The sequence below is a fragment of the Dermacentor andersoni genome, chromosome 5, assembly GCF_023375885.2.
Source record: "Dermacentor andersoni chromosome 5, qqDerAnde1_hic_scaffold, whole genome shotgun sequence".
NCBI lineage: Eukaryota > Metazoa > Arthropoda > Arachnida > Ixodida > Ixodidae > Dermacentor > Dermacentor andersoni.
The window spans coordinates 171,173,555-171,201,184 of record NC_092818.1 but is presented as its reverse complement, the minus strand read 5'-3'; the positions used below and the strand labels follow the sequence as shown (position 1 = coordinate 171,201,184).

Sequence of the window (27,630 nt, the reverse complement as noted above, 5' to 3'; positions counted from 1 at the left end):
TGGGATATAACAAAATGTTCCTTCAGCCCCATCTGTTGCCAGCCGCATTTTAATGCGGCAGAACTTCCCCAACAACAGATAGGATGAGGCACTTTTTTCCCTAAAGCAACTTATCCTTCTTGCAGGGAAGTTTGCTCTAGAGGAACGAGATGGCGCTTTCGCCAGCATGCAGGATGTTGCCTCAGCAAATGCACAAATACAAAACCTTTACCACTTCTGCCCTCCTACTGCGCGATACGCTGTTGGAAATGAAACTGGGTGTTCGCTAACACACTGTGCTCCGTTCATGCTGCACAATGCAGAACTTTAAAGGGAAGGCATCTGCAGTGGTTGTGCGCCAAAATAGTGACTTTCATATTAAGGAATAGAATGACTCTGTGTGACACCAAGTCCCCGGGCACGTGCAACATAAGGACTGCATGTGTTGCCGGCCACCCCCTTCGTGATTCGCAGCTTTCCTCGAGGACCAGAAGTGGACTCTTCCACCAGTGTTATATTGCAAACCTAAAAAAAAAAAAAAAAAAAAAAAAAAAAAAAAAAGGGGGGGGGGGGGGGGGGGGGACTTGAACCCCAGAATGCTGGCAAGAGCCAGTACCCCTCGTTAAACAGAGGCATAGGGAGTAGGACCGCTTCCTGGCACATTAAGTTTCTTGCACTTTATCTACACATATCCACCCCAACTTGCACACAAACTTACACCCGCTGTATCGCCCACGTATCAAGAATAAGTGAATGGGCTCACTTTCTAATCAATGCACCGAAGCATGGGTGACATCGACTGCACTGTGTAGTCACACACCAACGTTCACAGCTGAACATTTCACGACAGTTCACAGAGTGAAAAAGTGACTTGCAATAGCATGTCTTTGCTACAAGCTACAAGATCATCTGCGTTCCAAGCCTTGTGTGCAGCAAGAACAAACCTATCACAACTGAGCACACGCGTGAGTGATAAGGCAGAAAATAAACAATCAGATAGTGACCACACCAAGGAACTTTACGGAGTCAGAAACATTACAAGCCCTTGATTCAAAGTGATTGCCAAAAAAAGAAAGAAGAGCCAAACATACCGATCCTGATTTAATTAATAGGTGTAAAGTTTGGAGAGCTTAGAGAGCTTGGAATATATTTCTAGTCCAGCTTTTAGTACAAGCATCATATATGCTGCTCGCACTGTTGGGACAAAGCGTAATGAGCACCGAAAGTGCTGACATGTCCTCTGAAGCTGTGACCAAAGCTTTGTGTCATCCACACAGCCACGGTCTACGATATCAGCAGAAACAGGTTTGCTAAGCTGTACAGGGCATGATGCACATCCATTGTAAAACTGAGGCAAGCGATGGGCGTGTCACCATGTGATACATGGTGGCGCCTATGAAATCACCGAGAAAAGGGTCAATAAGTAACCGGCCATATTGTGCTACATACTGTTTTATGGCGATAGCAATTATATGGACACTCCAGGCAAATTTTTGCCATCACCATGACGTTCCGTATGAAGTCCAAGGGCTATAACACCGTCACCGCATGCCTTATGTTGTATGTGCGAGTGAAGGCACGTGAGGGAAGCTGACAATCGCGGCTCAATCTGGCGAGCGCAAGGGAGGACGGCGGAGAGCAATTGCGCCGTCTTCTGCCACACGAAAGGCCGTGGGGGGATGGGAAGGAGGCAAGGGCGGCGGCCCTGGGGCTCCGGCAGCAAATGCGTATTTTGCGACCGGGCGCAAGGGGAAATCAACGATTGCGGCTCAATCTTGCACGCGATACGGAGATAGTTGGGGAGGGACGGGGGCTTCTACACCTCTAGCAATGCATACTTTGCACGGTGGCGCATAGTTTGTATATTGAAAGCAATCTGCAGACGGCTCATACCTTCGTGCATGCTGGTATCTGGCTGCTGTTTGCATTGAAGCGATACACAGCATGAAGGTCACTTCGCTCACTGCTGCCACCATGCTTGCTCCCGCCAGCGTTTTGACAGCGAGTGTCCACGGCCATGGAGTGTGATGGGTTTGTGTTTGCATATGTGCACTGACACCGTGCTTGTTATCAGTTAGTAAGCGAATGTTTCCAACTTTATACGGCCGATAAAACTGCTATCCTTACTTCTTATTACTGTGTACTAATTTGCTATTGCAATTGATGCTTCGCCTTTCGGGTGAAAGTGCAACTTGTTTGATGCAGTTGTGGATGCTGCCATGCATGGCATTTTAATGTCTAGCAAAATGGTGAACAAAGTAAGCTGGCATAAATTCTGTTCAGCAAAGCTTTACAAAACGCGAAAAAACCAGCGCTCATCCTGTAGTGAATGACAGATTTTTTGGGTGCCCGATTTTTCGCACGTCTGATAATTCGGATGCCTTAACGGCACGGCCATGCACCTTGAACAGAGCCAATGTATAATGATGTCTAAAATTTCTGACACTGAAACCTTTATGCAGTCTGGACATTTTGCTGTGACTGCAGGTTCGCAAAAGCATTAATTGAAGCCATCACTGCATGAAAGCAGCGCTCTTGCACGCAAATCCACTGGCAGCCATAGTAGCCATATTGTGTTGTCGCTACCCCTAGCTGCTTCGAAGTTCACTGCGAAGTTTCCTGTTGTTCGGTGCCATGTTTTTCATCGAAAAGACTCGCTGCTGTCAGCAATGGCGTTGACTCTGCCTTTGTCATCCTTGCCAATGGCTTCGAAGTGCTGAATCACTACCATAGGTTGACGATAAAGAAGAAAGCCGCCTTTATCAAGCAAGTTGAGAGAGGCCGGTCACAAGCCGACATGAGCAAGGAGTGAGACATTTAAAAGCAGGCGATTTAGGATTTCCCCGAAAATATGGCGAAGATCTTGGAATCGGTATAACAAGTTACAAATGTTGGTCTCAGGCTATATGCTTTTGGACGCGTGGGAAGTGGCGACAACACACTCTTCAGAACTATTTTTGCCATGCAGGCTTTACACTCGGTGCTGAGAGGGCCATCTTATCTGAAAATAATGACAGCATGCCTGATAAGACACTTTCCATTTTAAATTAGAATTAAATTCTGGGGTTTTATGTGCCAAATCCACAATCTGATTATTACCACCTGGGGATCTTCAATGCGCCCAACGCATGGCACCATGGGCATTTTTGCATTTCACCCCCCATTGAAATGCAGATGCCGAGATTTGATCCCGCCACCTCAAGCTTAGCAGCGCAACACCATAGCCACTGAGCTACTGTGGCAGGTAGTCACTTCACATAGGACTTTGTGATCAATGACCTGCGCTCTGCTGGTATTGCGATTCCCACTGAGATAACATTTGAATGATTCATCGACACTACCAATGAGCTCAACCCCTGTGCAGAATTAACCCACGATAAAACTGAAAATTCCAAAACTGAAAATTAAGAGCCAGGGCCTGCGCTGCCGACGAGCTCTGAATTGACATGAGCGCTGATGACTCTGCCACCAGTGTACAGTGATGGCATGACCAGCCGAAGTTCAAGCAGACATTACGGTGTGTAAGTGGAACACCATACAAAAGCGAACTGACAAATTTTTCAACCCACTAAGGCAGTAAAAGGTGGGGCTCTGACTGGTGTTGTAGAGCCCAGTTTAAGAGGCATATCATTCTGTCTTTTTTTTTATCAGTGGCTCTTTTTTGGAGGTGTCTCAATGATGCATCGGCACAGTTGCAGTGGCCTGCTACTCAGTCCTTGAAAATCTCCATACACAAAATAGCAATAAAATGATGCGTTTCCTACATGCAATAGCTTTTTCGAACTGCCTGACATTTGTGGACATTTTAGTGGTCCCTAGGGAGTTAAAAAAATCGAACATTGATGGTAATATAGGTAGTCCACAAACTATGTGAGAAGTATGGCATATGTGAAAGTATGTTGTATGCAGATCCGTTGTAACGGGTGTAGGCTGTGGTTTTAGACAATTGAAGTTCCTTTCTTTGTCAATTATTGCTGCTTATAAGCATAGACCGCATATAATGTAAGTCACAGGACTCTAGAATTTCCGCACTACAGTTAAGCCTCGCAATAACGAAATCGGCAGAGAACAAAAAAAAATTTCTTTCCCGAGAATTTTGTTGTTGCGAAATGAGACAGCACAGATAGGTATTGGGTCACAGAATGAAACTTTACTGTCAAAATTCCGTCAGCCCACATTGGCAAGCTTTGCTCGAAGACATACAACTGCACTGCTGACAGTACGTACAAAGTGCGCTGCATGCATTGATCAGCAGTGGCAGCACTGCCGTGGAGTAGTATTCTCAGTCAATTGCTTTCAGAGATAATCATTCTTGTGAGATATTGCTTAACTCTGCATCGGACACAGAGCAACAGTACTCCACATATGCAGCAGCATTTCTGTAGCGCACGCTGCTGCCTGCCCATAGGCGCTGGTGCCGAGCACAAAAGTGATTGTATCTCGTACAGTCGAACCCGACTATATCGAACCCGTTTACATCGAATTATTCTATATATCGAACAATTTCTGGTCACGGTATAGTTACAATGAGTATATATAGCAAAAATTACGCTTACATCGAACAAATATTGCAGTGACTCCCGATATATCGAACGTCAAGCGGCGGAAAAGTGCCCCCAGAAGTTGGCTTTCCCTCGCGGTAGCGGGGAAACCCGGCGGTGCGGCTCCATCCAACCGCTCTCCCTACCGTGACCGCGCTGACGTGGGAGTGCGCACTACACAACATAGAACACCCAGACACGAACACCATGAGGGAGCAATGGGAGGCACTGCTGTCCAGCTCGGCCCTCGACGACCAGCTCAAGCTGATTAAGAGAGCTGAGAAGATGGCAAGAGCCAGCGGAGCCCTGGACTAAGGGCCCCAACCATTAGCTGTTTTTTTTTATTATTATTATTTTAATAAAGTTTATCTATCTATCTATCTATCTATCTATCTATCTATCTATCTATCTATCTATCTATCTATCTATCTATCTATCTATCTATCTAACCTCGGGCTGTTCGGGCGAGCCGTCGACACTCACCCTGTCGCGCATAGTGAAGTCTATTATCCTCCCTCTTTATCATCTTTCACTTCCCACTCCCTCTCCCCTGACGACGCTTCGCCGTGCTCCCTCACGGGTTGCAGAATCAAGCGTCCTTCCTTTCTTTAGATCACAATCTATCTTTAGATCACAGCCAATCAGAGGTTTTTGTGCGCTCTTCGTGCAAGATGGCGAAAGTGCGAGTTGTCTGGCTGCTTCTCTGGTTTATCGTGTTTGCGCCTTGTGGGCCTTCTCCCGCAGTGTTGCCGTGATGAAGCGGCAGAAATCGCCTTTCGTCGTGAAGATCGAAATCATAAATCGCGTCGAACGCGATGTCCCCGCAGCGTGCAAGATTCCGAGGAGCACTCTCAGCACGATTAGGGCTAAAGTGGCCAGACTCGCAACCCAGTGCCCATGGCGCCCGACGCGTACGCACGGCCGTGTACGAGGCGTTCTTCATACGTGCCGGTTTCCGCGTGCTCGGTGATGACTGTAAATTCTGATGAATGCGACGAAGCCGTTGCCGGTGTTGCTGAAGTTTGGAGCGAGCTGTCAAAATTTCCGGGACATTCGAATCAACGGTGGACGAGTTTGTGAGTGCGAGTGCGAGTTTGTGAGATGAGGGTGTCGCGACGACGGTAGATCCCGAAACGAAGACTACATCGCCGACATCGTACCGAGCACAAATGAAAGTAGGCACGTTGAGGAAAGCAACTACGGTCCTTTGTCCACATCCTCCGAAGTGATTGGTGCACTCGCATTAGTCCGGTGCTTCTGCGCGAATGCGGAAGGTTGCGGCCTCAGCAGACAACGTGGGGAAGTGCGTGCGTCGCAGGCAGCGAAATTGCCCTAGCAGAAGAAAATGCAGGACTAATTTATGCGAAACTAAGCTAGTTTCGTCAATAAAGTGATTTTATAAATGGTATGTGCTTTTATGACATCCAATTATTTAGCAGGCTTATATCGAATTATGCTCTATATCGAACTGATAGGCGTTTTTTTGCGAGTTCGATATAGCTGGGTTTGACTGTATACCCGAAGGCGATCGGTCGAGATTATGGCCCCTTCACGCAAATCTATGTCCAGCGCCGAACCCACAAGCGATGCCTGTCGAGTGGCACCAAAACCAGCGTTCTCGAAGAAAGGAATGTGTATTCCTGGATGATCTCTCAATCACGGACCAATGTGTGGCACTCCATGCTACGACCGCCATCTCGGGCACCATAAACAATTCCATGTCGGTGGGACGTGGATTTTCTTATTTTTGCTGCATTTTTATCGACGAGGCGCAGATTATGTACTGCAATAGGTGTGCGAAAACCGTCGTCCCATGCCGGTAGCAACATGCGTGCCCCTTCAAATAGGTGATCAACAAACAAGATGACGGCCATGACGTATTTCCAGCACACGCGGTCGCTTCTGGTGCTTGGTTGTTTTTGTAAACAAAAATGGCGGTGCCCATACAAGTGTAATGTAGTGATATTTTGCTCAATTTTAGCGCAAAGCAATAACATTTGAACACATTATGGAGTCTGCTAATTTCCGGCAAATTTCGTTGATGCAAGATTGTAGTACAGTGACATTTTGTTGTGGAGAAGCACAAAATGGATTGAATCCTATGGGCGTTTGCCGGGGATATGAAAATATTTCGTTGCCGCGAGAATTTCGTTGTGGCAGGATTCTGTTATCGCAGGCTTCGACTGTATAATAGACAACTGATAATTCCCACCCCACGAGGAACGTAAGTAAGTCCAAACTGTCAAATGTCTGAAAAATAACGAATGTATCCAAAAAAGATCATTTTATTTACGTTTTAAGGCCCCTGTGCGAGGAATAAGTGGTCGATTCCTTGCTGCACGCATTCCCGTTTACATGCAACCAAGTACGTTTGATGGCGGGAGAATGTGCTCAAGTATTTCAGCACACAACACCGTGCTTTCGACGTCTGCAAAGTCTTCAAATGTAATGGCAGCAGAAATCGGCACATTACAGCCTAGCAAGTCACCAATGATGTCCACATTTGAGCTCATTGTTGTAGGCGGCAGTTTCGACTCTTTAGTTGCGAAGTAGGGCTTATTCGGACTACGAGGGCACTGTTGGTGTCATTTCATGCGGCCTGTCTGGAACGCAAACTTAACAAACATGAACTAACAAACTTAACTAACAAATGGCAAGAGCAGCCAATGCACGGGGTTGCCGGAATCATGGCCTGAATAGCCGGAATAGGATGTTATGATCGCGATGTTGGTGCGACCTATAATTCAGGCGAAGCCTCCAAGATTGGCATTTACAGCTAAATCTCTGAGGCGTAGTGCTCCGGCCAATGCAAAGCCTCAGGGATTACTGTCTAGCATGCAATCTCTGAGGCCATACTTGATGCCTCATCGAGGTTGCCAGAGGAGTTAATGGCGGCAGAGTCGTCGTACGCTACAGCCACAGATGGAGTACAGATAGCTGAATATAGAGCTGGCGGCTGTCCAAAATATCAGCCGTCTTTACAATTTGGTGGTGCCATGCAGCGATTCTGCCCCAATTACTGAGCATATCCAGATTATCGGTGTCCAATTTATCGGCCAGTGACTGTATAACCAAAAGAACATTTATCAAAAGGCTGTGCATGTGCAAAACATCTTGACCAAGCAGCTATGTTTGTTTGGGAATCGAAGCATACGACCGGGATGTGCTTGCATTTCGTTGGTGAGGTCCTTTGCTTTCCAAATGCTTTACAGCCACTGCGAAGCATTCCGTTGACAATGCACCAAACTGCAACTTTGGCCGCTGACTCCTCAGGAGATGATGCTGTTTTGGCCCAGCCGGTGGAGGTGTCAGGGGCCATGCCATTGCAAGGAAGCTTGCCCTTGTTATATGTGGTTACCCATTGACGGCAGCGCACATGAGGCGGAGTTCGCGGGCAATCAGCCAGCAATTATTGTGACTGCATATAGCAAAATTTTACATGCGTGAATAATGGTAGGAACGGTGGAAGCTTGCGTGTGGGCAATGTTCCGCACTGACAAATTTGTGCAGCACAGTATAAACAGACAGCGTCGCGGAGTAAAGGTCGCATGTGAATGCGAGATGCACTGATGGCCACCACTGATTTCTCAGCAGTGGCGAAGTTGTAAAAACCAACAAACTGATTTTACCATTGCAATTTGTTTGTCCAGCTTGCCCAATAATTCCGGCATGTTTATGATCTCGATCATGTCCAAAAAGATCAGTCAGCAACTGTGTTTACTTTCTGCACACAAACTGAAAAAAAAGCCGAAGAGCAACAACGCGTATACATTTGGTGCGGACCACATGTTGCCTGACAAGCAGTGGGGGCAATGAGGTTTCTTTGTTGCCTAGGCAACCCCCAGCACCCGTTGAGCCAGCATACTGTCCCCCCCCCTCCCATCCCTCCCTGTTCATTTGCTCACTTCGTGTCTCCCCCTCCTCCTCCACATCACCCTTGTCAATATCTGCTTTGCCGGTGCAACTTGTTGCAAAGCGCACTCGCTACCTCGTTTGTTTGTGAAATTTTCCTGGAACCACATTACAACCGGTATTTTATCTTGCACGACGGCGCTATAAGCAGTATGCATATACATTGAGCTCTATGGGAAGATAAATGGGAGTCGGGAAAGACCTCATTACATCTAGTTCTGCGCTATAAGTCGTCCCGTTACAAGTGGTCCGTATGAGGCATGTTGATTTGTTTTTGAGTCGTTGCACCTGAACCCACTAACTCAGCAACTATAACGGCTTCAATGTCCACAGCAGGGCACTCACCTAGGTGCCTTGGCATCGATGGCAGCCCCCAGGGTGGGGAACTGCTCCTCGCTAGTGAAGTCGTAGTTTTGGCGCACAGGTCGACGGGACCCCTGCGTGCCAGAGGTACGTGCGGCGGAGGCGGCAGCACCTGAGCGCAGGTGTGGTGGCCGGTATGCACCACGGACCTCCTTGGGCTCAGTCTCTGCTGTGGAAGAATGCATCAAGAGATGCCGAAAGGATGCACACTCCATTACACTAGGTGACTTGCAACAAAATTTCACTTTGGATAAATTTGCTATGAATCACTAGCGCAGTTGAAGCCCCTTATAATATTTCAGTGCCAAGAAAATCCCATTCTTATAACAGGGTTGCACGAGACAAACAGAAGGGACAAATATCCAAACATTTTATTTAGACAAAGAAGTACAATAGAACCAACCCACTTATCGCATTGCCACCAACAATACTTGAATGTAACAATATTGGCTATAACAAATCTGGCTGCTGGGTGTATGCACTGCAAAAAAGAATAAAAGGAATGCAAAATCCAGAAAAAGAAATGAGCATGGGCAGGACATGTAATGAGGAGGGAAGATAACCGATGGTCATTAAGGGTTACGGACTGGATTCCAAGGGAAGGGAAGCATAGCAGGGGGCGGCAGAAAGTTAGGTGGGCGGATGACATTAAGACGTTTGCAGGGACAACATGGCCACAATTAGTACATGACCGGGGTTGTTGGAGAAGTATGGGAGAGGCCTTTGCCTGCAGTGGGCGTAACCAGGCTGATGATGAAAATCCAGAAAAATAAAAATAAGCAGGTGCGGCAGAGGTGTGGGGCACACAGGCGAGTGTGGCGTGCCTACTATTGCATGCCTTTTACTGCCCTAGTAGCTAGCAAAATTTGTTGATGTGCTTTTGTACGGTGTTCTGCTTGCACGTGATAATGTATGCTTTACTTTTGGCTCGGCTCAAGTCATTAGTGTACCCTGATGGTAGTATTATCAGTGCTTGCGTCAATTCAGAGGTCGTTGGCAGCACAGGTACTTGCTCTTCTTTTTTGAGTTGTCCGAACCTGCCATCATCATCATGTGACTTGATCAAATATTCACGTGCAGCCAGCATTGTCGCTGTGCGAGTAGATCTTTGTTTGCACTGATGGCAAAGAGCAGGGGTCTTTTCATTGTTGCAATCAGCGTCATTTGCCATCAGTCAAAGGTTCTGAAATCAGGAGGGCCATGGCAAGTTCATGCAAGGCCCTAGTCACATGACATTTTTGTGCCTGCCGTGTAAATCAAAAACAAGTCATGTAAGGGGTTGCTCGAAGCTAATATATATTGATGTGTGTCTACGAATGGCGTCGGGCGACACATAATAATGGCGACACATAATAAAGGCAAGTTTGGTTGTAGCTTTCTTTTTGTCATGGAAGTGCGGAAAGTGATGAAAGGAATAAAATGGGGCATCTGCTTAAGAATGTTTGGTGCGTGCAGACCGCTTGGTTTGTATTGAAGAGTTGTTCGCATAGCATTCGACAGATGGTAAGTGCGATCATTATTAGCTAGACTTGGCACATGACATCGATGCGGCAAGTTCGGGGTGCAATCATTACACAGGAAATAAAAAAAAGTGAATTTTGACGACCAAATTCAGGGGTGCGATCATTACACGAGTGTGATCATTATGCGAGTAAATATGGTAGTGGCGGCCCGATCACAGCATCATCGAATGTCGGTGTGTTCTTTATTCGCTCCACTGTGCCTTTCACGACATTTTCCGTTGTTGTCGAGTCGGCATCATCTCTCCTTGCGGAGTTTTCTTTTTCGTTGTGACCGTGTTTTGCATGCCACTACCATCGTGCGTTACAGTGATGGCAACGCCGGCAGAGTGGCAGAAGTACGAAGCCAAGAACTTGGCGACTAAAGTGGAAATTTTGCAGGCTTTGAAGAATGGCAAATCGCGACAGCACGTTATGACTAAGTACAATGTGAAGCGGAGCATGTTGGGAACGTATGTGACAAATGAACAACAGATTCTTCAAGCCTTCGAAAGCGAGAAGTTTCATGCATCAAGAAAGCGGCTGTAAAGCGCAGCTCATCCCCAGCTCGAAGAAGCTTTGCTCCAGTGGGTTAGTGACTGTCGCAACGCGTATCTGCCTTTGAGCGGACCTCTCATCATGGCACAAGGTGAGAAGTACGCTGCAATGATGAACATTGAATTGTTCAGAGCTTCAGAAGGGTGGTTCGCGAGGTTTCGGAAGAGACATGAACTCGTCTTCAGAAGTGTGTGCGGTGAAAAGGCCAACGTTGAAAGCATGGCCACCCAGCGGAAAAATGTGAAGCTGCTTGAGCCCATCGCCGCATATGAACCAAGTGACGTGTTGAATGCAGATGAAACTGCTCTATTTTTCAGAGCTCTGCCCGACAAGACGGTGACCTTCATAGGGGACCCGTGCATTGGTGGCAAGAAGTGCAAGCAAAGGATAACTGAGCCTCTTGCCGCCAATATGACTGGCATGGAGCGCTTGCCACTTGTCATCGGGAAGGCGCATATGCCATGTTGTTTTAAAGACATCAAAAGCCTTCCTGTCGAGTACAGAGCGAACAGGAAGGCTTGGATGACCTCGGACGTTTTTCGAGGCTGGCTGTAGCAATTAGACCGGCACTTTACGTCTAAGGACCGCAAGATAATTATGGTTGTTGACAACTGCAGTGCACATAACTGTACAGTCTAACTGAAGAGCGTTAAGGTAATTTTTTTGCCACCCAACACTACATGTGCCCTTCAGCCGATGGATTCACTGTACATAACTGTACAGTCTAACTGAAGAGCGTTAAGGTAATTTTTTTGCCGCCCAACACTACATGTGCCTTTCAGCCGATGGATTCACTACGTGAAGTTGAAGTATTGAAAACACCTGCTACAGCGAATATCTTATGCTCAGAAGTTGGAAAGCTGTATGAAGTGAACTTACTCGGTGCAGTACACATCATCGCCCACGTCTGGAAAAATACACCTCTGCAAGTCATCGTTGAACGTTTTCGGCACAGCAGTTTTGTGAGGCCCGAGCATGCGGCACTAGCCGACGAGGTGTCAGCAGAGTCCACCGATGATGACTGCCTGACCTTCGATGCTGTCCTTCCCAAAGATGTGACCCTTCAGGACTACATCGCGATTGATGATTGTGTCACTACAACTGGTCTCCTGACCGATGAAGAAATTATTAATGATGTCACGGGCACCCGGGAAGACCATGATTCAGGCGAAGAGTCATGCGAGGAGGTGCAGCCGCGACCTCATCGCACCTCACGAGAAGTCAGAGGCTCTTTTGATATTGGAGGACGTTTGCCTGAGCACTTCCAACAGTTTGCGGGCTGTTGGCCGCTTGGAAGAGTTAAGAGAAATTGTGATGTCAGCCGGAATCTGCGTGAAAAAGCAGACGACTATTGCAAGATACTTCAGTAAATAAAGGTACGCTTCTCCAACTTGATTTTAATGTTGCTTTTTCTGTTCATACGTTAATTCGGCATTCTGATAATTCGAACTTTTTTCCCGGTCCCGTGAGATCCGAATTAATGAGCTTTTACTGAAGCCCGGAATCCTTTCAATGAAAAACATGGCACTGAACAGCAAGAAGTTTGGCAGCGAACATTGAAGCAGCTAGGTCCAGCGTTGCACAGTGCATAACAGCACTAAACTACTGCACAGCAAACACCATGTGGCCAAACACAAATGGCTATGGCTGGATACAGCTGCTAGTAGATTGGCGTGCAAGAGTGCTGGTTTGAGGCTGCAAGATAATCAAAACAGCTGTGATGGTGGCTTCGAATGTTGCTGTGGACCTGCAGTCACAGTAAAAAGCCCGAAAGATCAGACGGCGAAGGGTTTAATCGTCTGAAATTTCAAATTTCTTTGTACAGGCGCTGACTGATTATTTAGAAACTCATAATTACGACATGCTTGATTATTCGGGCAGCTCCATAGCCTCGCCACAGGCCCCATAGAGTCAACATATTAGAACAACCAAAACTTCACACACAGTACAGCGTGTCATATATTAATCCAGACTTCAAATGAATGGTTGTGTGCTAATTTGGTCACCGAATCATACAGAAGTTGAGATTTTTGTTGCCAACCTTGTTTCCGGTGCCTCCTCGAAACCAAAGCTAGCAAAGCCTAGTTGATCTAGTACTTGCCGACCGTGCCCAAACCTAAAGACAAGCGAAGCCAGTAAGTCATAAAGGCTATTGTCACTAGAAATTCTAGAAACGTTGATAAAGGCTACATTTGCGATATGAAGTGTGAATTCCATTCTGCTCTTATCGTCCACCGTTCATGGCCGATACCAGTGATAACACGGGTGGAGCGTCGCTGACAACTGACGAAACGTGAAAGATGTGAAAAGAAATGGTATAGAAGGCATCACTGGAAAATCGAGGCTGCAGACTATTCAGGCCAAAGGGAAGTGTAGGTACGTGTGAATAGCAATATGTTCACAAACTTGGGATGCATCCCCAGATGATCACTTCCAAAGATACTTTCACTTTCATAATACTTTGTGACTAGCACCTAACGCGTGAACGGGTGGCAGTGTTTCCACACTGTGGTAAGCTAGCATGCCTGGCGATTCGCCAAGTACGCCATCACTCAGATGCCGATGTGTCTTATGATAGCGTGCTTGGCTTTGTGCCAAGATTGTCATTGTTCATAGATGCCGATGTGTCTTGCACTAGTCACACCAAATTGAAGGTATCCCTGAGAGTGATGACTGTAGAATATGGCACACCTTTCTTGGCTGGCCACTTGTAGAATAAGCTAACCAATTTTCTAGCGAATCCAGTATTTTGGAGTCCCAGTTATTTGGCCACTTTGTCTGAATTATTCGTCGGCGACTTTACACTGCCTCTATGGGATACACAGCAGTGCTGCAAAGGCATCTGAATTATCAGGTATCTCCGAAATATCAGTTTAGTGTATTTCTGCATCTCTATAAATTGATATAAGTTATACATACCAGGAAGCGCAAGAGGAATCTAAAACCACATCTCTGACAAAAAAGTTGCAGGATTTACCCCCTTAAGCCCGACTAGACTGCACTTTTCAATTATTTTCAATGTTGCCAAAGGTTCCCCTCTGGCATTATTCATGGTTATGTTACTTTCGTACAAATATGGCAATTAAAATACTGCTGTGCCAACCTGTCTTCGGTGGTGGTGCTTGTGGCTCGGGTTCAGGGGGTGGCGAAGATGGCTCCTCTGCAGCGGCAGCCTGCTGCTGCTGTTGCTGCTGCTGCAGTTGTTGCTGCTGCACCTTCCAGGGTCCAGACTGCTGGTCGCCGGCTTGCTGCGAGTCCTCGCCATCTTCGTCCAGCTGCTCCCTTGCTGCCTCTTCCTCCTTCTCTTTTTCCCTGCACAAAATGAAAGAGCTGTTAAACTTGAACATACCACAGATGATTGAGTAATGGCCTTTAACGATCCAAAAGCAGCACAGGAGCAGGAGATGCTATAGTGGAGGACTATGTGTGCTACAGGATTATCGTGCTACAGGATAAAAAAATTTGGCAGAACCCATCTCATGATGGCTGTTGACGATAATGCATGTAGCACTGAATTAATATAGCAGCACAACGTATTGCAACCATAAAAAAGAGTTACATATGAGGCGTGTACTGCAGCGAGATTCCTCTTTCCTGCTGCTATAAGAACACTCAGCACCATAGAGAGCTGTCGCCTCGAAGCCTGCGCATTGCCTCTAAAATGCATGGCGCACCGGTGTGTGTGAATGCTGAGAAACACGCCATGAGGCAACCGGGCTACTCCCTCCCCGATTCCTTTTTGGACATGCTGCACCATCTAGTGGCTCTGCCGAGAAGTCCGTGCATGGCCCCAGAGACGAGAAGTGTGGCATGCTGGTGCCTACGAATGCTGAGAATCAGTTCCTCGTTTGCAGCACACTCAGTGGCACATACTGAGTGACCCAAATTGGCCAGAGGTTCATTGAAGAGCAGCACATATCCAGTGCATTATTGGCACTGCTGGCTAAAGCATTGATGTGAAAGGCATCCACTGAAAAGTGGCAAATACGCAGGGCGTTTGTGGTATAGCCTGTTAGTGTATTGGGTTGCTGTCCTTGTGGGTTCGATTCCGCTCAGCTACAGAGAAATTCAGAAGACGTTTCTCATCATTGTAGAGCGGCACATTCCCACTGGCACATACCTAGTTACTGAAGTTGGTGTCAGAGACGTTCACTGAAGAATGGCACACACCTACTGGCACATATCCCGCGACCAAAGTTGCATTACACTGGTTCATTCAGCACAGACTGAGTGGCATATACGCAGTGTGCCAAGCTGGCGTGAAAGAGTTTCTTCAAACAGATGTACCTACCCAGTCCTACATCTACAGTGACCCACGTCAGCGTGAATGAGATTTGTTGAAGAGAAGCACGTATGTACACACAGCCACATACTCCCGTGACCCAGTTGGTCCGATGGTTGGTTTCAAACCCTGTTACACAGCAGCTCAATGCACCGCAAATTCGGCCACAGACTACCCAGAGACCCAGATAAGCAGGAAAACTGTTATACACTACATGAATAAATAGTTGGCCCCTGGAAAGCGCATGAAGTACCCTAAGAATGTTAATGCATTAAAAAGCTTGGGCTAGCAATACCAACTATCACTGGGTTATTTTCCAGTACTGACCTGCCTGATGAGTTTCCCTGTGCACCAAAATGAAATGCCGATGGCAAGCCTAGGCCTATAAGCAAGACCCTCATGGTCCTGCATCATTCTTATGCAAGATAACTGCCACTCCCATTGCCAAGGGCAGTGTCATGTCTGGCATCCAAGAACTGGGCGGCGTAGAAGTAGCGTCGAAAGAACGTTTATTCCTGTTACTTGACAGGCAGCCAACAGGTTACATACTGCGCGCGGTGGGCCCGTGCGAGCGGTCTTTTAAAACCAGCACGGGCTACCCGATAAGAGATAGCCGGGCAGAGAGCATGCGCAGACAGCACGCGATAACACGCGTGCTTGGTTTCGCGCGCACACAACATCTCCTTCCTCCTAATGAGCACAAAGTCCTTTTGCCACATTATACAATGCAACTAATGCTATGGCTGATATCTGTCAGGAGGTCGCCGGTCCCTCTGTGGATAGCGTCGCTCCCCTGGAGGGTCGGTCGTTGTCGCAGGGGCCGCAGCTGGAAATGGCTCGTTGGCGCTCTCAGGATCCCTTAAGTCTGGAATAAAATCTTCCGTAATGCTCTGCTTTGAGCTGTCGATGCTGAGCAGTAGCTGGTCTTGATGACGACGCCAAATGAGCACCCCATGATTCGTTCTAACGCGAACCTTGTATGAAACGGGGCCAGACTGCTGAATGATAGTGCCAGGGACCCATTTCTCAGGACCTCTGTAATTCCTCACGAGGACCTCATCATTGATGTTGAAAAGTCGCTCACGTGCCTTGCGTCGCACCATATCGGAGAGCTGTTGCTGAGCCACTCTTCCCCCGACAGAAGGCTTGACTGCGTCGAGTCTCGTGCGCAGTCGTCTACCTATGAAAAGGTTTGCTGGAGTTTCTCTTGTAGTCGCATGCGGCGTGTTGCGGTACGTCACCAGGAACGTCTGTAAGGTTGCCTGCAAGGAGTCTTGGGGTCGTCCTTTCCGCAACGCAGATTTCATTGTCTGTACAAATCTCTCCGCAAGGCCATTCGTGCTTGGATGGTACGCTGCACTCACGATATGACGACCACCGAAGCCTTTGACGAAGCTCTTGAATTCTTCGGAAACGAACTGTGGTCCGTTGTCGGTCACGATGGTCTCGGGTACGCCAAAACGCGAGAACAGGTCTTGGAGACACTGAATTGTGTGGTACGCCGTAGTCCTCTGCATGACATAAACTTCCGGCCATTTTGAGTGTGCGTCCACAGCAACAAGGAACATTTTGTCTTTCATGGGTCCAGCAAAATCCAAGTGAACTCTTTGCCACGGCGAAGTCGGCCATGACCATGGATGAAGCGGAGCCGGTGCTGGTTCGTTCCGTTGCTGTTGACACTCTGCACATTTCTTCACGTGTTGCTCTAGGTCCGCGTCGATACCAGGCCACCAGACGTAGCTCCTCGCGAGTTCTTTGCATCTTACGATACCGGGATGACCCTGATGAAGTTCCTCAAGCAAGAAGGCTCGGTGTTTTGAAGGCACAACTACTCTCATGCCGTACATTAAACACCCTTGATGAACTGTGAGCTCCAAACGCTTGTCGAAGAAATGTTTCAACTCCTTCTCAGCGACATGCGACGGCCAGCCAGCACTTGTGAAGTTCAGTACCTTGCTTAGTAATGGATCACGCCTCGTTTCACGAGCGATGTCTTGGCCTGTGACAGGCAGCGTTTCCAAACGAAGCGAATAAAAAATTTCGCTTTCTTCTTCTGATTGCTTTTCGCTGCTGTCGAGCGGCAAGCGCGATAAACAGTCTGCTTCCGCATTATCGGAAGATTTCTTGAATTCAAGAGCATAGTTGTAGGCTGACAGCGTCAGCGCCCAACGCTGCATGCGGGCAGCTGCCATCGCGGGAATGCCTGTTTTCGGGCCGAGAATTGTTTGCAGTGGTTTATGGTCAGTCACAAGCGTGAAGAACCTACCGTAGACGTAGAAGTGAAACTTCTTTACGCCGAATACGAGGGCAAGGGCTTCTTTCTCGATCTGACTGTAGTTCTTTTCGGCACTTGACAAGGTGCGGGATGCGTAGGCAACCGGTCGAACTGATCCATTTATCATTTTCTGCGAAAGAACTGCGCCTATACCGTACTGAGATGCGTCGCAGGCAAGTTGAAGCGGTCGCTTCGGATCATAATGGGCAAGAACTGGAGGGGAAGCCATAGCTGCTTTTATCTCCGTGAAAGCAAGCTGGCATGACGCATCCCACGTCCACTCCGTTGTTTGCTTTAGCAGCCTGTACAACGGCTGTGCCAAAGTCGAGAGACGCTGAACAAACTTGCCGTAATAATTGACCATCCCAAGGAATGACTGCAGTTGCTGCTTGTCTTTTGGAGCAGGCGCATTTAGTAGTGCCAGTACCTTTTCGGGCGATGCGCAAACACCCTCGGCGTTGATGACGTGGCCCAGATAACGGAGCTCTCGTTGAAAGAACGAGCACTTATCGCGCCGGATGCGCACACCGCGTTCCTGCAATCTTGACAAGACGGCTTCCAAGTTACGGAAGTGCTCTCGCTTGGTCTTGCCTGTGACCAGGATGTCGTCAAGGTAGCAACTGACTCCTTCCAACCCTTTCAGCATGTTGTCCATAATTCTTTGAAATATGCTTGGGGCGGACGAAATGCCGAAAGCCAGACGGTTCATAGTATACAAGCCCTTATGCGTGTTTATCGTCAGTAGTTTCCGGGAGCCTTTCGCCATAACTACCTGCTGGTAGGCCCTACTCAGGTCAATCTTCGAAAATTCCTCCCCTCCTGCAAGCGCTGCGAGAAGGTCTCGTCGAAAACGCCGCGCTAATCGTTGCAGTTTCCATGGCAAGAGCTCTATCTACGGCCTTTTGGAAGGTTAGCTTTTTGTCTTCCGTGAACAACACACGCTGAATGTCCTCGCGGAGCAGGCCGCAAACGAAACAGTCCCGGAGCGCTTCATCCAAGAAACTTCCAAATTCGCAACTCTGCACCAGCCTTCGAAGTTCCGCGACAAATTCGGTAATGGACTCACCGCTTCGCTGTGACCGCTTGTAAAATTTAGCACGCTCTGCGATGACAGACGACTGCGGTGCCAGGTGATCGCTCAGGAGTTTCAGGAGATTGTCAAACTCTCGTGACGACGGTGCGTCCGGTGCCGTCAGCGACTTGAGCAGCGCGTAGGTCTTCGCGCCGATGAGACTCAGGAACGCAGGAACCTTCTTTGCTGCTGGAACATCGTTGACCAAAAGATAGGCTTTCAACCTTTCCTCGTACGAGCGCCAGTCACTCGTGGTCTCGTCGAAAGGTTCAATGTGGCCGATGTGACTCATGACTCACTTGGAAGTTTCGGCTGCCGTGATGCCAGTTTCAGGAATTTCACCGCAGGGAAATCTTCGTGGCGGGAAGCTTTTACACAGAGGCCAGGTTCTTCACACTGCGAATTCCGTACGGCGGTCATCCCATCCTCGTCGCCAATATGTCATGTCTGGCATCCAAGAACTGGGCGGCGTAGAAGTAGCGTCGAAAGAACGTTTATTCCTGTTACTTGACAGGCAGCCAACAGGTTACATACTGCGCGCGGTGGGCCCGTGCGAGCGGTCTTTTAAAACCAGCACGGGCTACCCGATAAGAGATAGCCGGGCAGAGAGCATGCGCAGACAGCACGCGATAACACGCGTGCTTGGTTTCGCGCGCACACAACAGGCAGCAAGCCAGCATACAAGGGCTATATTTGGGATGTACTGCTCTAAACCCTAACCAATTAGCTAACCTGGTGGAAGCAGAGGAGATGAGAGCAAGTGTTGGTGGGCACACTTCCTGCTAGCCTTATTTTCATGTGATCTAGCCGCCAAGACTAATGTGACATGGAACACTGCACTGTGACAGCAGACAATGTGCAGGATGTAAAAGATGACACACAGGACACACAATAGTGAGTGTTTACTGTATTCATTTCATACTAGTGTACTTACACAAAGCTAAGCAGCTCTATTCGTTTTGCCATAAACATGAATAAAATGGGAAGGAATGCACAGATGAACTAAACAACATAATTGAGACCAAGCAAGAAATGCCACTTCCCGACAATCTCACACAGTGTACAGAGTAAAGTTGTTTAATCTAATGAAAAAAAAACTTAAGGTTGTCTGAATACATTATGCACATAACTACCCCGATTTATACACCGACTCACTTCAGCAACGAAATGAGTCCCATAAGTCACTACTTGAGCTGTCACTGCTCAATGCTCTCATTATCCCACAGAAAACCACTCTACTGATCCATCAAGCCTTTCCAGTAGACCTAAGCAAGATTAAACTCTTCCATTACTGCTGTCAGTGACATCCTGGACTTGCACGATGCCGGGATGCCACACGACAAGAGAGGCCCTGGACGTAGGGACTCTGCTCGGCAAACCATCAGCAATTCGAGCTGAATAAAGCTTTGTTCTCTCTCTTTCCTCTATACTCTCCAGTCACAGGAAGCACATTTGTGTACGTGACCTTTTTGTCTATTCTGTCAGGTGGTGGCAAAGAAAAAAAGCAAGGACATTTAGTTGTGGGTAAATTGAAGACTCTGCTTATTCAATGTGCTTCTATTTCACTTCATTGTGCAGAGTATCACAACACATGACCACTTTACTAATGGTCTTGAATACGGCAACATTGATGCCTGCACGTAGCATGTGGGTGTTTATTGACCGGTTGCCTTCACCCAAAAATATATTCTCGTGACGCCTGCGGCAGAAAGGAGATTCCAAATCCGCCGCCAAGGTTTGTGAGTGGTGGCGATGGCTAACACTCCCAGGGTTCTATTGGGAATCATAAATACCCAAGAATGTGGATGGGGAAAAGGCGCCACAGTAGCGCAATCGGTAGAGCATCGCACGCATAATGCTAAGGTTGTGGGTTCGGTTCCCACCTGCGGCAAGTTGTTTTTTCATCCACTTTAATTTCCATTAATTTATCGTTTCTTTATTTCATTTATTAAGCACAAGTAATTTACCCTATGTTGTCCTTGGTGTCAGTGTTTGTTGGCTTCTTATTTCATGATGTATGACAGTTATGGTTCACCTGAATGGTAGTATATTCATATTCAACTTTGCCAATGTTTTCTTAAAGAAATGTCACAACACAGTGCCTAAGGCAATAAGTACTCTGCACCCACATATATTCCAAATGAAAAACATTAGCTTACGCAAGATTAACATATGCCCACCCTTGTACCAAGCACAAGCTTTGACATGTAGGATTTGCTTTCACACCATATTTTAGACTCCTGCTACATGAGGTATATGTGCTGAGCAATGACGAACTGTATTATCAAGACTAGTGTTGTAACTGTTAGTCCAGTAGACAGTAGTATCGAAGAATAAGAGAGTGCTACTCAATAGCAGACTGATATGGGTGGTATTCACCCCAGCTGCTTTCAAAATGCCTTTGCCCAGGAAGCAAACTTCACTGCTATGAACTAATAACTAGAAATCAACTCTTAACAAAACATGAAATAAAATAGGGAGGCTTCTGCTTTGCACAACTATGGTGAAATGTCACAGGTGCGTGAAAATGGCAGAGCACTGTCCCAGCTATAAAAACTGGCACACAACTAAATCAAAAGATATAACTGTAGGGCCCATGGCCGAAAACTAGAGAAGTGTGCACCTCATAGAGAAACAGTGTCCTGCCTGAGAGCGCTTACAAAAAAAAAAAAAAAAAAAAACGTTCTGGATGCAGTGGACACAAGACACTTGCATGCAGTAAATTGAGCTTACCAAACATAAGAAATAACATTGGCAGCACTACTATACTCACTGAATTAAACGCAACAGGGAAATTTAGAGTAGAACACTGAATATGTGCAACTACTCAAGAGTGCGAAGTCACATCGCTACACATCTGGTCGCTAAAAGTGGTAGGAACTCTGATCTAATCATAAGCATCAAAATTAAGCCATTGTAACACTAACATTAGATGGTGGAAACAAAGGTACATGCTCTAGTCAGCCTTAAATTTATACATTTGGCTCTTTCGTATGTATGCTCACTAGCATACACTCCTTTTCAGTCCACCATTACTAAAACTTGCAAGCAGAATGGCAGATTTAAACAGAAAAACAAGGATTTCACCTTGAGTTTTCTTTTCTTTTGCGGCATCTTGTCAGCCCCCAGCAAGCAAACTGGTTACAACTGAAAGCCCTCAATATTTAAGATAAGATTTATGTGCACTACCATTGCTTTAAGTAAATACACCTGCTGACAAGTTGGTTCTCATTATAGCTAATCAGTCTGAACATATCTTGCTGGCTGATTCTGTGCTCAAAACAGAAGCTGTTTGCTACAGCCAGAAGGCATTCAGTTTGAAAGCAGATGTGTTTCAAGAAATCCCAATGTGGAGCCATGTGAAGTACATCAAACCCTGAAATGCATATTAATTGATACAAGCTAACGAACAGTACAGTTACGTTTTAAAACTTGTGAAGCTGACAAGGTGACACCACAATGTGGAGCCATGTGAAGTACACCAAAACCCTGAAATGAATATTCACTGATACAAGCTAACGAGCAGCACAGTTATAAAACGTGTGAAGCTGACAATGTGACACTAACTAAAGAGAATCAGTGGCCAGAGTTCAGTGAACATTTCACATTACTGCGAAATGCTTCCACCGGTTACAATATGCCTGGACAAATTAGCCGAAAACACGTACAAAGCTATGCGACGGCCTGTCGGTTAAACCAATGAACGAAAGCCAGCTAATTCTAAAGCTGGCCAACTTGCACACTTACGCAATTGTGAGCGCCTGAATTCGCAGACCGCTGTAATCTACTTCTTTCTCCTCCTCGAAGTCATTCCACTCCTCTTCACCCTGCAACAGTCAACACGAACAAAAGTCACAAGGATTAGCGGCCGCAGGGATGATTATCCAGTCAGCAGTGCAATAAACAAGAGTAAAGACACTCGAGGTTACCGCAATGGTGCAGTTAGACTACCCGTGTGAAGAACACAACATGCTCGTTACTCAATACACGCTGAGAGTTCTGGAGGACACATTTTCGTGAGAAAGCATATTTGTCCGGCATCGAAGAGAAGGCCAGGAAGCCGGGAGTTGAAGCGAGGTCACGGCAAAACCGGCAGTGCGCCGTATGGAGAAGCGTCGGAGCTGCCTTACCTGTGCAAGCGAAGGAATTGTGACGGACAGCTTTCCCGACGAGTTCTCCTGCTTGTCCTTGTCCTTCTTGAGACTCTTCTCGGCGCTCTCGCCGCTATCTGCCATCTTCTTGGCGATTTGTTCGGAAGTCACTTTCCCTTTAGTCTTTTTCTTGTTTTTGTCTTTCTTAGCGAAGAACTGGTCTAAACTTGAGTCCGCCATCGTGATGCTGTCGAAGTTATACGAAGATTCGCGAGACGAAAAGAGAGAGATACTCAATTTTAAAGGAAATAAATAGCCGCAAGTCGGACAGAAGAGACCTCGCAACGTGTACCATGCATTCACAGGGCCACCATATTAGATCTTGTCCGGCGGCGCGGGTGCGCAGAAAATGTGGACCGGCTCAATTCGGTTATGTTTCAGTGCTCAACAAAACATCACGTAAAACCTTACGCCTCCACAGAAACACATCAAACCATAAGTTATGTACAGTTATTAAAAATTACTATACAAAATTTTACTAGTTTATTACAAGATGAAAATACTGCCCTTCCATATTACCAGCATCACATACAGCACACCAGCTGGCGCAACGATCGGCCAGAGGAGAGGAAAGGAATTGACAAGGAAGTCGCTAACGTAGTGAACGAATTCAAGGCAACTAGTGCCTGGCTGCATGTAAACATTCCTCATGCTCGATTGTTTTGCGTCTTGTAGCTTCCGTTCACCACTATGACAACGGAAGAAAGATTCAACGCGGCTGTTGAGGTGATCCGTGGTCTACCAAAGAATGGCAAGTAAACACGATGGTCTTTCGCGAGTAACCCATTTAGAACCTGTCGTTGAGGCATTGATGAAAACTAAACCAATAGCAAAAGAACTGCTGAAAGAGCGGTACGTATACTGAAAGGAGTCCGTTCGTGCTCCGGAACACTTGCATTCAGCGTGCAGGCTACGAGCTTACAGCATGCTACAGCTGGCTGTGAAGATGTGTGTGTTGGAACGAGGAAAATCGTCAAATCTACCCGTGGCGTCACCAGTTTGAAGCCGGTTTCCTTGAAGCTCTCTATCGCGCATATCACTGTCCTTGCACCGCATCTGGCACTTCGGTCGTTTTCTATCTATCTTTATATCCTTTTCATGGCCGCTCTTTCTTAATGAATACCATGCGCATGGCTGGTATAAACAATGGAGACTGCATTGGTGTTGACGTGATAATTCTCGGTAACTAAAACCAAAAATGTGCCCTTGCTTCGTTTTGCATTGCTGACTTCAAAAGGCCCGAAGTAATGAAAGCTGTTTTCCTAAGAAATAGTGCGCCGCTTTTTAGCCACAGAACAAAGGAGGCCCCGTGAGAACAATCGCTCGACGTTTAATGACACGCTTGCGACATTTCATTCTTTGAATGCAGGAAATTTCATCAATTTGGCGGGCTACGCAAGACTCTCGTGCGCATGAGACAGCCCGAATATCTAGGTTTTGTACGTGTCCCACAGGCAGAAGGTTTCCCAGGGCTAAGCTAGGAAATGTTCAGGTTGTATAGAAGGTCGTACTCTGTGTGCTTTGTCAATTTCCGCGTTTAGCGTCATTCGAGCGACTGGACACCGCTGCGGTAATTGAATATTGCAGCTCTACAGATTTTACAAATTGTATGCTTGGTAACCATTCATTGCACTACTTGTAGCACTCACTGGACTTTGCAATCTCGTTCTTTGCAGGATCATTTCAGCCTTCACACGAACTTCAGCTCAAGTTCTATGCCTACTACAAGCAAGCAACACTAGGATCCGTAGCAGAATGCAAAGTGCCCAAGCCAAGATTCTGGGACATCGTAGGCAATGCAAAATGGTATTGAGTTGGATTTCCTTTTAGAAAAAACACACTGCTTTCAATAAGGCTGATGAAATTGTTTATCATAGATTATTTTTCTTATCCTTTCTAAGACTGGAGTGGACTAAATACCCATGTCTACTTTAAGGCACATGAGCATGCTTTGATCTGAAGTGAATAATTCACGCGATCATCACATTACTGTATCCTAAGACTTCTCCTAGCTTTTTAACTGACCATTTAACTAAATGTAATCCAACAGGCTTAGTATTATATATAGCAGGCAACGCTCTCAGTGCCTGCATTCGCAAAATAAAAGAAAATAGTACATCTAGGTATGGATCATGTAATTCAATGCAATATTAAGCCTCATGCTTTTATGATGCAAGATAGTACTTCAATATTACATGGAAGGCATCACAGATGTCAACCTATAGATGCAGTGGCTTAGGCAAGAGATCAATTTTCTGATGAATGAGGGGGGGTGTATTAATAAAGAGGGAACAGAGTACCCTAACTTTGTTCATGGTCAGTGTCGAGGCGTTTTTCAAGTGAAAATACAAGTTCCTCCACCTTGCTTCTCCCTCCAGGTGTGTATGCCGATGTCTCGTATGTAAGTACAGACTTGCGCCACACTCATGCATCTCCTCTCACGAGACGTGCAACAGGCACATAGTGATTACAGAACAGCATAGAGAGAAAAACTTAATTGAAGGAAAGTTGACAAGAAAGTAACTGTCTGGCTGAAGCAGCCACACACATTTTTCTTTGTTGTAAGAATGATGGTATTCAAAAAAAAAGAAAGAATGATGGTCTTATTGTTCTGTGGAGAATGACCACACACACGCACACACACACAGAGGGAGAGAGAGAGGGGGTTGTGAGGGAGACTGATACTGTATCGATCTCAGGGAAAGAGGGGGTAGCAACTGCCCCCTCCTCTTCCGAAATCAATCTCTGGCAGTGCCACTGTATTATTGGAACAGCACGGTGGCAAGCTGCGTCCATTGGCTTCACATGATCTGTTAAATCACCAAACGAGCAAAGTGACACAATTCTGTGACCGGCGACCACAGTGCACTGCTTGTGCTCACGGCCAAAACATACTTTGTACACTGCATACATACTGGCAGCACAAACATGCACCGATAGTGTGTGATATAACGTAAGTTTATGCCCACAAGTTGTAGTTGTAGCATATGAAGCAATTATTCTGTAGAAAGTGTTGCTGATCAAAAAACAATTCCATTGTGAAAAACATGTACTGAGACTTCTATATCAGCACTACTTGCGTAGCGTAGCTTCCGCTACGTTGGCTGGTATGTATGAAATGCAGTATAGTTCCCAACATTGTTGCTATGTAAACATAAAATTTATAAAAGCTATGTCATTAAGTCATTGTGCTGAACTTAACATTCTCTTGCACTGACTGCCTTCAAGGATTTTGCTTAGGCAATAGAAAAGGTTGAACTCGTAATAAAAAATCAGCCTCCATTCCACCTTGTGAAAGTGGATGTACAGTGAAGCTGTTGCCGATGGTGTTTTTGTAATGTTCCTGCTTTGTGCACATTACAGAATATAAACGAATCAAGACTGTTGTTTTTCCACTCCTTGCTATTATTTTTGCACACTGAAATAGGCACTATGGCCACTTGAACCTCTGATCCCTTTACAATGGAATCAAGGCGACGGCTTTATGATGGTAACAAGATTGCAGCGTTGCCTCAACGCAGAGCAATAGAAACTCGCGCAATTCGCGGTGCGATGGCGCCTCCTGAAGTCCGGTTTTCTACAGGATTTTTGTGAACAGCACACTACAAGAATGCGATTTTCTCAAGTTGTACATTTCTTTCAAAAATTTCCCTACATGATAAAGGAACACAGGAGGACAGCAGCAAAAAAGAAATCGCAAGTAGTTATGAATAATTTGACCATTCTAACCGCCGAATTGCCCCTCAAATGAGTGGGTCACAAGCCGGAGCAGTGGGTGGCGTTTCCCCCACTGGCCACTGTAGGGAGAAGGCTGGTGCCGGTCAAAAATTCAGAACTCCTTTCATGAAATGATATTTTGTAATGAATTCTTTGGTGATTTTAAATATATACAAGATGTGAGTAGTAAACTCACTAGTGTATGAAAATGCTAGATAATAAGGACCATGTACATAGAATAGACATTTCAGAGCTGATGGCAGTTTACTCCTGTTGCAATTCCTTGATGCTACAGGTTCATTTCAGAGAGATGCCCATAGCACCAAAAACTGTCATCACTGTGAATGCTTTCATGCAAAATAAATCTTTGAAGCTTGACGACTCAATTCATTAAAATCCACACTTTTGCAACAAGCATGACAACATATGACTGGAAGCCATCATTTTCACTTTTGTTAGACTAACAGACTTGCTAGGCCCTTTAGTGGCCAAAGAGTGATGAGGATAGCTGGATAGCTTTCACTTTGGTCATCTTTTCCAATGGGAGTTACAGGTCTGAATAAATGCTCTAGTCTCTACCTTGAAGCTTGACCATGCAAGAGGATGCATGAATGTTAATCAAATCACCATGTCCTTTTTCTGGATTACAGAAGCTTGAATGCCAACAAGGTAAAAAGAAGACAACCAAGTGAAAAATAATTATAAGGATACATATTTAGCAAGCCCATATCCACTTAAAAGCGTAGAACTGGTTGCCCTGTATTCCTGACTGTTCGTGAAATAAGTGCCCTGCTCATGTGGCCCTATTGCTAACTAATTAAATCAAAGCGACATGTGCATATGAGAATGAAAACAAAGAAATAAAGGTCTGCAGTTTTGTTTAATGTTTGTGTGGCTGCTTGCACAGGACCTTATTCAGGTCTTGTATGGTTGTCCCAGCCAACACGGAACATGTTTTAAATAGAAAGCAAAGCCTTCTGTTAAGATGCAAGCAACTGTATTGATTTAGCAGGCCAGTAGTCTTTTGTTCTTAACTGATTAGCAGTGGTGAATTACCAAACTTTCTAATTATTGAACTTTATGGCTACAATGTCAATGCAAGGTTTGCAGAGCACATTTGAAGACCACTTTCTGTTGTTTCTGAGACAATATCTTGTTCATAGTTAATTTTGCTGCATGTAAAAGAAAATTTGCTGTGGCTCACAAGTCTCTCTTTTTTTTGTGTGGGATTTTGCAAGGTGTCTTTTTTTTTTTAAGAGCATGAATAGTAATCCATCACAA

General features: G+C 46.2%; 2 protein-coding genes across 6 annotated transcripts in view; one reads left to right on the top strand and one right to left on the bottom strand.

Annotated features, from left to right (window-relative positions):
- LOC126531614 (protein CDV3 homolog A-like) overlaps positions 1-22,967 on the bottom strand; it is a 28,197-nt gene extending 5,230 nt beyond the window's left edge. Inside the window, exons 1-4 of one of the 2 annotated variants that reach the window (XM_050179223.3) lie at positions 22,612-22,967; positions 22,229-22,308; positions 13,956-14,164; positions 8,778-8,964 (exon numbers count right to left, since the gene is read on the bottom strand). In XM_050179223.3, the coding sequence (XP_050035180.1) occupies positions 8,778-8,964; positions 13,956-14,164; positions 22,229-22,308; positions 22,612-22,812 (677 nt within the window). In that variant the 5' untranslated portion in view covers positions 22,813-22,967. The remainder of the gene's footprint in view (positions 1-8,777; positions 8,965-13,955; positions 14,165-22,228; positions 22,309-22,611) is intronic. The other variant, XM_050179224.3, reaches the window with a different exon arrangement.
- A 216-nt stretch (positions 22,968-23,183) lies between these two features.
- The window catches only part of LOC126531613 (acyl-CoA-binding domain-containing protein 5), a 32,785-nt gene continuing 28,338 nt past the window's right edge, over positions 23,184-27,630 (top strand). For all 4 annotated transcript variants that reach the window (XM_055071302.1, XM_055071300.1, XM_055071301.1 and 1 more), the window contains exons 1-2: positions 23,184-23,383; positions 24,309-24,438. In XM_055071302.1, coding sequence (XP_054927277.1) covers positions 23,323-23,383; positions 24,309-24,438 — 191 coding nt within the window. In that variant the 5' untranslated portion in view covers positions 23,184-23,322. The remainder of the gene's footprint in view (positions 23,384-24,308; positions 24,439-27,630) is intronic.